General features: G+C 41.6%; 1 protein-coding gene across 2 annotated transcripts; it reads left to right on the top strand.

Annotated features, from left to right (window-relative positions):
• Nucleotides 1-661: 661 nt before the first annotated feature.
• rbm12 (RNA binding motif protein 12) lies at nt 662-10,433 on the top strand. 2 transcript variants are annotated; one of them, XM_063473640.1, is made up of 3 exons: nt 662-766; nt 4,303-4,369; nt 6,665-10,433. In XM_063473640.1, the coding sequence occupies exon 3, from the start codon at nt 6,693-6,695 to the stop codon at nt 9,384-9,386; it is 2,694 nt and encodes an 897-aa protein (XP_063329710.1). In that variant the 5' UTR covers nt 662-766; nt 4,303-4,369; nt 6,665-6,692; the 3' UTR covers nt 9,387-10,433. The 2 variants fall into 2 exon arrangements, with proteins under 2 accessions (XP_063329710.1, XP_063329709.1); XM_063473639.1 differs by lacking the exon at nt 4,303-4,369.
• Nucleotides 10,434-11,323: the final 890 nt, after the last annotated feature.

The following is an 11,323-nucleotide window of genomic DNA, read 5'->3' as shown; positions in this document are numbered from 1 at the left end:
ACAGTCACATCTTAGGCCCCTGTATGTGTGTATAATCTGTGCAAAAGTCTTGCACCACGAATGTCTTCCCATTTTGCTTCCGGTAAACAAAGAAATATACCTATCTGGAAAGCTTCATACTGGTAACAGCTATTTTTTAAGTATGACACTGATCCCAAACACACTGCCTGTGCCGTAATGGCATACCTGAATAGAAAAACAAAATGGAATACTATCAGTCATGGACTGGCCTCAGAGCCCAGATCTCAACGTTATTTAAGCAGTGTGTGATCATCTTCATTGAGAATGAAACACAAGACAGACAACATTCAAAGAAGAGCTTTGAAATTCTAAAAAAGCTTTCCTAAGAGGCTGAAAAATAAAGATAGTCTTACCAAATAATAACTTTCACATTTGCTAGAACTGTACAACCCCTGTTTTTACCCTAGCAAAAAATTTATATAATAATATAATAATTGTATAGTATATTATAAAATATCCGTAATTTTATAATCTACAAAAACAACTAAGGTTGTCAAGACGAGTGATTAAAGGTGCAGTGGAATAGATAAGGAAAGGTCTACTAAACTACTTAATTCCCCCAGTCGACAGGTGGCGATGTCGCTCAATCAAGATTTCGCCAGCTGCGTGTTCTCGCGTCATCACGCCTGTCATCGCGGTGTTTGCGCCGACATTTCGTGCAGTCGTAGCAGCAGCTTGCAGAAGGGAGAAGAAAAGACCCGCGTTCATGAGTTAAACCTCAGTGTGTTTGTTGACAAATTTCTCGGTAAGAACACATCCGCGGCTGCTCGCTAAAAGACGAAATCACAGCGGGAGCCGATGAAAGCACGCAGCCTGCTCGTTGTTTCGCTGCACTTCACACACAGACACGCACACATACAAAGCAACCACCCCAGTCAGCTACGTCGCTAATGAGCATTAGCCTGCTAGGAAGCTAAGCTGTATAATCTACATTCACTCTTATCTGTTGAAAATTTGATAGTTAGCTACGACTGTATAAACTCCACGTAGACTCTGAATGCTTGTTAAGCGTAATGACTGTTAGCATAAGAGAAAGTGTAAGCAGGCTTTGTATAAAACGGTGTCTTAACCGTAGCTGCAAGCAGATATATACATTTTTATATTTTTCACTGAGCGTCAGTTCGTGTTCTTGTAGTGTATTTATTGAGTGGAGTGATGGGCATGGAGGAAGGTTTTAAACGATTTTTGTTACGATACAACGCCGTCCGTCACTGCCCAGTAGAAACCAGTAAACCCCGGCTTTGGGTAATGACGTTAAGCGTTGAGCCGCGATGTTGTCAGAGAGGATGTTGTTCGAGATGAGGCTGAGTAGTCATGGAGACCATGTGGGGACGTTTCTGATAGCTGTTAACTGATGTGTGGTCTTGGTTTATGAACATCAGCCCTTTTCAGATATGAAATATGCAATCCCAGCTCTCCCCTGTGATCATCATGATTTAATTCAGTCATGATAGAACCGAGAGAGAGCTTCTAAAATATGTAGTATACAGTATACATGCCGTTACACTGTAGCGTTAATATCATGATTTAATATATGCAACATAGGCCTATGCTACATATTTCTGTATAGCCTGAATTTATGACGATGATGCGCCTGTTGTTTTTATGTAATTCCTACAGGTAAGTGCATAGTCAAGATATAGGTTGTCAACATAAAGAACAGCTTAAAGTGTAAGACTGACTCTAAAGTTATGTCTTTTTCACACTCATTATTAGGGATGCACCAATGTTTTTGTTTATTTGCATTGTTTTTATAATTTTTAAATTATAGAAAGAAGTATTTTTTAGAAGTATTTATTATAAAACATAAGTAAACGCATTGGAATGGTTTGATTCTCTATCCATTATAATGAACTCTGGACAGTTGTGACAGCACTGTTTCACACTTTCTTTAACCAATGTGACACCACAGCAACTGGTAAATCATCTTATTTGCAAATAGGTCAACAACAGGGATGAAAACTTCAGTCAGAAATAGCATTCAATAAGGAAAACTACTTAAGTCTCAGATCTCTGCAGGTAGTTTTGCTTTGCCAACCTTACCTAAAAAAGTTTCCACTGGTTTTTTTTCCCACTCCAAGTTGTAGTAGCTAACATTTTTACTTAAGTGTCTCAGACTGGGAAGAGACACAAACATGCTTTTGGTCCCAAGCCTGGATAAAAGGGAGAGTTTTGTCAGGATGGGTATTCGGTGTAAATCTCTGCCAAATTATCTGCTGTGACGCCTTCTTGGGAAATAAGTGAGGAGCAGAGTTGCATGTTAAAATATAACAGACAATTGTAATAACAAGGAAAATTTTTTTTTTTATAAATAATGTATAATTTGTGACGTTTTGAATATATGACGATCATGACTAATCCTCACACAGCAGTATGTAAGATTAATGAGTCAGTTTGGCCAAATATATTGGTGCATCCCTCCGTATGGCCTTTCATGTACACTATTAATCAAACATGTGACTTGTATATCAGTGCTTCTAAACATTCACATCACAAGGTGCATGTCTGAAAGGGGCTTTAGTTGAGTTTGTGAATGACTCCCCAGTTGGTCAGTTGGATGCTGAACACGGCAAACAGGAATATTTATCACAGTTTCCCCAGTATTAGTGGTTTCTAATTTTGTTCTGTTGGCTCACAGTGTGCATTGCACAGGCCAGTGGAGCTCTGTACTAGTATAGCCAGAGATTTTTCTTTATCAGACATTTCTGAAAAAGGAGGGCTCAGGTGTGCTCTGGGCTTCATCCCAGAGGCAGTCTCATTGTCCCATCTGAGACTTGATCTACATGCTGAATGTTGTGAATGGAGAGTTCCTCATTCTTGTTCTTTGGTAGATTATGTCTTTCCATTTGGGTTTGTTATGGTCTTACTTTCTTCATCTTCAGTTCCACTCTTTGATTGATGGATTTGACAGCCAGTTATGCGTTCCAGCTTTGAACCAACAAATTAAGACAGTGTGTTTTTTCCTTTTGATTCTGAAGTTTCTTTCTTGAAAATCAGTTTCTGGTTTTCTTTGTGTGATTTATCAGCTTCACTGTGTCTCTGTTGTGTTAATACAAGCTGAATGTTTAAACTTGCTTCTGGTTACTCGATTCTTTGACAGTATTTGTTTATTGCTGTTTCCTCTTCTGCTGTGTTTTATCCTCTTGCTGCTGTTGATGTTGGTAGTGGATGTCTTGAATGAAATTGTTTAAAATCTAGTTTAAAAAAGCAGTGGGTACACTGCTGACGCTGATAATGCTAATGTTAATGTCCAGACTGATTTTGGTGGGTGTGTTAAGTTGTGGGTAGCATCCTGGCATACAAACATGTTCCTCTGCAACTCATTGCTTTGTACTTTCTCCTCTGCTCAGCTGCTGTCTTTGGTGCTGTGCTGGTAATCAGTTGCTGATATTACTTTGGTTTACTTAAAGCTAATGTTGCTCCGGTTGATATGATGCTAATGTTGCTCTGGTTGACGTGATGCTTATGTTGCTCTGGTTTACATATATCTAAATTTGCTTTTGACAAAATGTTGAAAATGTTGCTTTAATTGATAAGTTACTGTTGTTATTTCTGTAATAGTTGTCCCAATGATTTGTGTTAATTGCTGACGATGTGTTGCATAAATGCTGGTTTGGTATGTTCCGCTTCTTGTGCTCTTTTAAAGCCAGATGCTGAAGTGCTGTCTGCTGGACTTGGTCAACACTGTGATGTTGCTTTCGACCTGTTTGCCAGATCGGTTGGTTTTTTGGGTTGTTGCTTTGACGCTTGGTGGGCATTGCTGACTGTTTACAGATATTGTTATTATCTAATTGTTGATAATTACATTTTTTTGTAGCTGAGGTCATCATGTTGTTGGTTTACAAAGCCTAAATGTTTTAGTTTAGTGTGATATGTTGTGGGCACCGCTAGTCTTACTCATGATGAGGTTGAACTTTGGACTGGAGTTCTTCTTTGCTTCTGGCAGGAGTTTTTCTTTTTGCTGTCTCATTATGATGATCTGTTGTTGGAAAAGATTTCCAGGTTTAGTGTCCATGGAGCTTATAGAACAATTTTCGTGTGCTTTTCCGTGATAAGACCAGCTTTTAGTTGTAGGGCTAAACTCTTCCACCACATACTACTTGTGCAATATTCAGCATTTTTTTTTAACTGAGTGAGTGCAAATACTTGAAACTGATAAAGCACATCCTGTCAAAACCATCTTGCAAATGGCTCAACGTACCATTTTTTTCTGTGAAAAGCTGAATTCATTGATGATGTTTTTAAAAACAGGAATGCTTGTTTCTTTGACCTTTTCACCAGGTTTCAGTATCCTGCAGAAAACCTCTGTCTGTTACAGTGAAACTATACACACAGCTTAGTTGCATTGGTGAGTTGGAAGTTGCATGAGATTTATAAAGGATTACTGTTGCACGAATGATTCCACAGTTGAATAAACAAGCAATATCGCTGTACTGCATGATAGACAACTTAATGAACCTTATTGTTGCAGCCAGTTTATTAGGGCTCAATACTCCAGAGTACCACTGCAAAAACTGAAGGCCTTGATAAACCTTAGACGAACTGGGTTGAATGACACTTCATCATCTGTTTCATCTTAAACAAAAATTAAAACATTTAAAAAGTCCCTCTTTGGAAATGGGCTTCACTGGGTTTCCGCCATAACTTAGGTACATTTAGTAAGGCCACTAAGGCCAGAAAAAGGAGGAGGAAGGATTAACATGGCACTATTCAACCAATGTAATGAATACTAGGTACACATGAAGATCAAGTACGATAGGCTATACCAGCAGGAGGACAAAAAAATGCTGAATGTTTTATTGTGCTTCTTTGGAGGCTGTTAAAGAAACTCCCTTTTCAGATAGGTTGGGTAGGGTTCATAAAAACATAGTATTGGTATAGCAATGATATTGGATAATGACTTTTTTATGTCACTTAATATGTTATATCAGTATTGTCATGGACAATATGATATGGCACAGACCTACAGTGCACTGAATCACAGTTAATCTTGTACATATACAGTGATGGATGATTTTTGCCTGCTATAATTAGCGGATGTAGTTAGACAGATATTAGCTGAAAAATAAAGGTGAAATGGTATTAAACAGTTTGCTACTTCAGTCCATTTTATTTTTTGTATGTTTGTTTTATTTGTTTTAAGAGTGTTCACACCAAACGTGGAAAAAAAAAAAAAAAAAAAGTCTCGCCTTGCGCCAGTACACTTGCTGAGTAGTTTTATGGAATCCACAAATGTTTGGCCATAATGGCCAGTAGGAGAAATATCACTGCAGTGCTGCCATCATTTCTAATTTTCCCAAGAACATCTTCAAATTTGCTCACTTTTCTCCAAGCTTTTTAGTTTTTTTCCTGTTCGACCATACAGCTCCTTCAATCCACTAACACCAGCATTAAACTGGTCCTCACTTTCTAAATGTTGGTGATGTCAGAAGACGCTAGTCTCTGGGAGAATAGAGAGAAAGATGAATACACGTGGATTTGCCTTAATTTCCATTGCCCGGCATGAACTTGCATAGACTTTTGTCAAAGCTTTGCTTCACATTTGGTGTAAATGCTACACTGTTTAATTTATTTTTTGTTGAAAAATGTTTAAAAACCGAAGGCAGACAAGATACGGTAGCTAGTGTTTTACCAACAGTCATAATTTTAGCTCACAATTAAATAAAAAATAAATAAACAAGACATGAAAAGGCAACCATCTTAATGCTTGATACTCAAACACTGGCGGAAACCCTGGACTTCAGATGCTTTTATGTAATCTAGTTTTGAAAGTAAAACAAGTTGTGTTAAATTTTATTTCTTGGTTGAGCTGAACTGTTTTGCTGAAACTTCTTCTTTAAAAGTTTTCTTTTTGTGCACACAATTCACATTGAAGGTATGTTGATACCTGAAAATGCTTGTTGAATGAAGCAAAAGCTGTGCTACTTGTCTTTACAAACCAGATAAGCTTTACTGAGGATTAGAATTTGACCTGGCCAGGTGCATGCATGGTTTAGAAGGACAACAAGATATCACAGATGACAAATGAGTCTCATTTTTGGCATGTAAAAAATGTTTCAGAATTTTCAAATGTTATATATTTGCAATTCATGACAATTTAGGAGAGAATATACCACATATCATCACAGCGTCAACTTTATCTGGATTGTTTTTTTCCCCCTGTCTTTAAGCCTGCCTGAAATTCTTGCTGTTCTTTAAGCACAATTTCTTTGTTCTTGCTATGCACTGTTTTCAACACTTCTCAGTTATTCAATACTAAAGCTATGTTTAAAGCCTAAGATTGTTTTGTGGTCTAGCAAAATATGTTGGGCAGGATTGCTTAATTATCAAAATGAAAGTTTAACTAACCTGTTAAGTGGTTCAGAGAGACTGTTTTAGTTTAGCTTTTTTTGACAGTTTTGTGCAAATTTTCAAAATTCTTATCTCTATTCCCCAAACCCCTTCCAAAAACCTTTGGTTTCCAGATGGCAAGACAAAAAGGAGTGCAAGATTAAGAACTTGTTATTATGAAGCGCTTAAAATTGTAAGCACTGCTGGCTATGCAAAAGAGACTCCTATCCAAGTTTACTAGAAAAAAAATCTGGAAACGATTGGTCACCCTCTCTCTGCTCTTCATCTGATGGTAGTGTTGCTTTCTCCCCAGGTTTTAGGGCTGTTGCTTAGCAGTCAGTATGGCAGTAGTCATCAGACTGCAGGGTCTGCCCATAGTGGCTGGCACCATGGACATCAGGCACTTCTTCTCTGGCCTCACCATTCCTGATGGGGGAGTGCACATCGTGGGGGGTGAACATGGTGAGGCTTTCATCGTCTTCGCCACCGATGAGGACGCACGGCTGGGCATGATGCGAACAGGTGGGTCCATTAAGGGCTCCAAAGTGTCGCTGTTGCTTAGCAGCAAGACAGAAATGCAGAACATGATTGAACTCAGTCGCCGCAGATTTGAGGCTGGGGCAGGGGCTGTGGAGATAGCTGCACCTACAGCAGGAAATGCCAGTCGTCAAGCAACTGCTACCCCTATACCCACAGTACAGTCTGGGGCAGGGGGGAGAAGCGGTAGCCATGGAAATCAGGGTTTTGGTAACACCCCGACTGCAGTGACAGCAGCAAGCTCATCTCAGGAGCCACCAAATAACAAGGCTGCAACCAGCTTGGCCAGCGTGGTGCCTAGCTTCCCCAACAGCTACAGTTCTGCTCCCACAATCACCACAGCACTGGCATCTCTTAATGCAGGACCCCCACCCATCCCTCCACTTCCCAGCATGCCTCCTATGCCCACACTCCCTACTATACCAGTTCCTCCTCCAGTCTCCTCCCTTCCTCCTGTTCCTACTGTTTCGCCACTGTCCCAAGGACCTCCAGTGCCTCCTATGTCACACCTTCCGCACATGTCCTCCCTACCTCCCTTCAACCCTTCCCTACCTCCCCCAGCTGGACTAGGCTCGGGCCTTCCTCTTGGGACACCCAACCATATGTTGTTTAACCCTCTTTCTCCTCTGGCTTCACTTGGCCTTCAAGCCCACATGAAGGCGGCTGCTGCCGTAGCCACTGGGGGAGGAGCTGGCAATCCTGATGAGCTGTTTGTTCTGCTGCAAAACCTCCCATTTTTATGCTCAGAGGTAGAAGTCAGGGAATTTTTTCGGGGTCTGGGGGTTGATGCTGTTCGCCTGATGAGGGATGGACAGGGGCGGCCAACTGGTAGAGCTATGGTCAAGTTCTTCTCACCCCAGGACAGCTTTGAAGCAGTGAAGCGTGGAGGTGGCATGATGGGCCAAAGATTCATTGAGATCACCCCAGGCTCTGAGCGTCAGTGGGCCAGCCTCAATGATGGGTTGGCAGGCCATGCTCCTCACAACAGCAGCAAATCAAATAGCAGTAATGAGTCACAAGATCTGCAGCACCGCCGTGGTAATGCAGAGGCAGGAGGCAGAGATCAACGAGCAAGGTCACGATCTCCCCACCGACAGGAGTTCTGTGTGTACCTAAAGGGCCTTCCTTATGAGGCAGACAAAAAACAGATTAAGGAGTTCTTTAAGAATTTGGACATTGTAGAAGACAGTATCTACATTGCCTATGGCCCAAATGGACGAGCCACAGGAGAGGGCTTTCTTGAATTCAAATCGGAACAGGACTACAAGGGAGCTCTTGGTGCTCACATGCAGTATATGGGCAGCCGCTTTATTCAGGTTCACCCAATCAGCCGTAAGGGAATGCTGGAAAAGATTGATGCCATCCGCAAGCGTGAAGCAGCACAGGGTGATGGCAAGAGCCAGGATGGCTTAAAAACGCCCAGAAATTGCGCCCACATTACCAACATACCTTACAACATCTCCAAGAAGGATGTTCGAGCCTTTCTGGAGGGTGTGGGCATCTATGAGGACACCCTGAAGGTCCTGACAGATAGCCATGGCAACGGTTTAGGACAAGCTATCTTCCAACTGCGAACTGAGGAAGATGCTCGCAAAGCTGAAAGACTGCACCGTCAAAAGCTCAATGGACGGGATGCCTTTGTCCATCTTGTGACCTTTGATCAGATGAAAGAAATTGAAAGAAATCCTCCACCCCAAAATAAGAGGGGCCAACGCAACCAGAACCAGCAGAACCAAAACCACCACCAACAAGCCCAAACAAATCCCCAGCAACCCCAAATCAATCCATTTGCTGGGATTAGTGGTGAGGAATTCAACTTTCTCAGAAACACTATGGGGAACCTCAACACCCCCCCATTTGTGACTCCATTTTCAGCTCCAGGAAACGGGCTAGCAGGCCCTCCTCCTCTCCCACCACTAGCTGCGGGATTGGGAGACGTTAATTTGGGCGTGGCTCCCCCACTAGTTGCAGGCCTTCCTGGAGCGCCAATCTTGGAGCCACCTGGCTTTCGTAGTGGAGCTGCAGGAGGGGGGCCATTCAGCCAGGATGGGCTGAGAGGCTTGGTACCCTTTGACAATGCCAACAGAAAAGGAGGTGTGGGAGGACAGAACCGAGGGGGAGGGGCCAACAACAGCCAGGGGCGTCCAGGTGGTGGAGCGGTGAGTGGACAGCCAGTGTTCACTCCAGGGGCAGAGGGTCTCCGCAACCAGCCAGCCCCCGGAGTATCCAATAATCCCAGCAGTCAGCGTGGCGCTGCTGGCCCAACAATTGTAAAGCTGCAGAACATGCCATTCACTGTGACAGTGGACGAAATCATGGATTTCTTTTACGGTTACCAGGTGCTGCCTGGCTCAGTCTGCTTACAGTTTAATGAGAAAGGCCTGCCAACTGGAGAGGCCATGGTGGCCTTTCAGAGCCACGAGGAGGCCACTGCTGCAGTTATGGACCTCAATGATCGACCTATTGGAGCACGCAAGGTCAAGATAAGCCTTGGTTAAAGCCCCTACACTGACTGTAGATAAAATTACCTGGATTAACCATCAAGTTGAAACAAAGCCAGCCTAAACCATACCAGATTTTGGACACAGTTCAGACCTTGCCCTGTGCTGTGACTGTCCCTTTGTGTAGATATTGGCAGGTAAGCCAGATCCCCTGCAGTCTGTGCAGTAGAAAACTATGACTTTGCTCTTTTCTGCAGCTCCTCCACTGACTTTGATAGCACAGTGTCATGATTAATATTGCTGTGATGTAATGATGATGATGCTTATGATGATGATGGGAGGATTTTGGTCCTTTGTTTTCAAGCTGTTAATGACATCACAGCTTATTTCCAAATCATGTCAACACATGATGCAGCGAACACACTCAACTGTTTTAGGTTTTTCTGTGTGTCTTTTTTGTTGTTTTTTTGCTATGCTAATATTGCTGTATATGCTTAAATATGCTGCGCTGCTGTGGTTCGATATTAACATGCTCTGTTGCTGTAATTCTCCACATTCCTTGTTGCTGTGGTGAAATCATGATTTTAAAAAAGCTATGTTGCAATGATCAAATGTTGCTTTGGTGAAATGTTGACATGCCCCTTTGCTGTGGAAAAACGTATTACTGACTTGAAGTTTTGTGGCCATTGTAAAAGAAAGACACTTGCTATAGTAAATGTTGTCTCAAATCTGTGTTGCAACAGTCCTCTGTTGATACGTGGAGTGTGTGGGATGGACAGATTGCTGACTTCAGTTTTATTTTGTAAAAAGGGGCTGCTGAACTTCTTTAATTTTTCACATTTTTTATCATCTCGCTGTGTTTGAACAATGCCACCCTTTTTCCACAGCACTTGCTCAGTAGATGTTTGGATTGTAGAGCGCTAAGATGAAGTCTGTAGTCTTTTTAGTTTGGTAGCTTTTTGTTGTTTCATAATTGTTTTGGATATTTTCTTCTTCAAGCTTATGTTTGTTTCTCTCTATTGTCAGTGTGAAAAACTTGTATGAACGTATAACCCTATATGATGTGGAGTCCTCTTTACTTTAGCTAATAAAAGGATGTTCCTCACCTGCGATGAGCTCTTTCTGACTGCTCTTCACTGTCTGATGATGGAAATTTGACTGATTATGAGTTATTTTTGTAGAAGCGGAATGGAAGACTCATTTGGACTTGTTTCCGATACAGGTGACCTTTAATATCGACATCTTCAACTCAATATGAATAGGCGTTATTATGGGAAAGAACTTGAACCTATATAGTTATCAGTTCTCTTTTACAAAGTAGAGAGATTTTGTGTTTGGGGGGAGGAGGCATACATGCAATGGTTTTATTTTCTCTGGAGTTGGAAGATAATGTAGAAAACAAAGGCACAATTAAAAAGGCTGACGTGAAAGTTTTGCTGTTTGAAACAGTCAGAATAAGATGACTGAATCAATTGAAATGCTTTAGTTTAAACATTTTTTTAACCATCAGTTGCACACAGAGGTTTGACTATACTGTCACAGTAAGTCTCTTTCAGTGGTTAACACTAGACTTCTAACAAACAAAAGATCATAGCAACAAAAAAAGGACATCAAGAATTCCTGAAACAAAACAAAAAAGGTGCTCTTTTGTGCTTATAACTATAAAAGTTGTAAAATAAAACATTTGATGACCTCAAATTACAGAAACAAAAGTCTAGATAGTGAGTATAAAAACGACTGACCAAGAACAGTCGCAGGTCTCACAGCTACCTTTTACGGTAATAGTTTTATGGCATGTTTTGCGAATTACAGCATTGTGTTAAGCCAGCGAGTCTCATTCCCTTGCTCGTCTGAAACTCCCGCTGTCACCATATTTTTCCCAGTCTGGTAATATACCCCCTACCCCCCCTGCCAGGTGGGTTGGCTGCGGGGGGGAATTACATGCAGACAGCTTAATATTGCCATGGTAATTTATACTAGATGGTTATGTTAAG

Source organism: Pelmatolapia mariae, linkage group LG5 (assembly GCF_036321145.2).
Source record: "Pelmatolapia mariae isolate MD_Pm_ZW linkage group LG5, Pm_UMD_F_2, whole genome shotgun sequence".
Taxonomy (NCBI): domain Eukaryota; kingdom Metazoa; phylum Chordata; class Actinopteri; order Cichliformes; family Cichlidae; genus Pelmatolapia; species Pelmatolapia mariae.
This window is presented reverse-complemented; position numbering and strand designations above follow the sequence as displayed.

Excerpts from the sequence above, each read along its gene's own strand:
- rbm12 (XM_063473639.1), top strand. The coding sequence starts at position 6,693 with ATGGCAGTAGTCATCAGACTGCAGGGTCTGCCCATAGTGGCTGGCACC.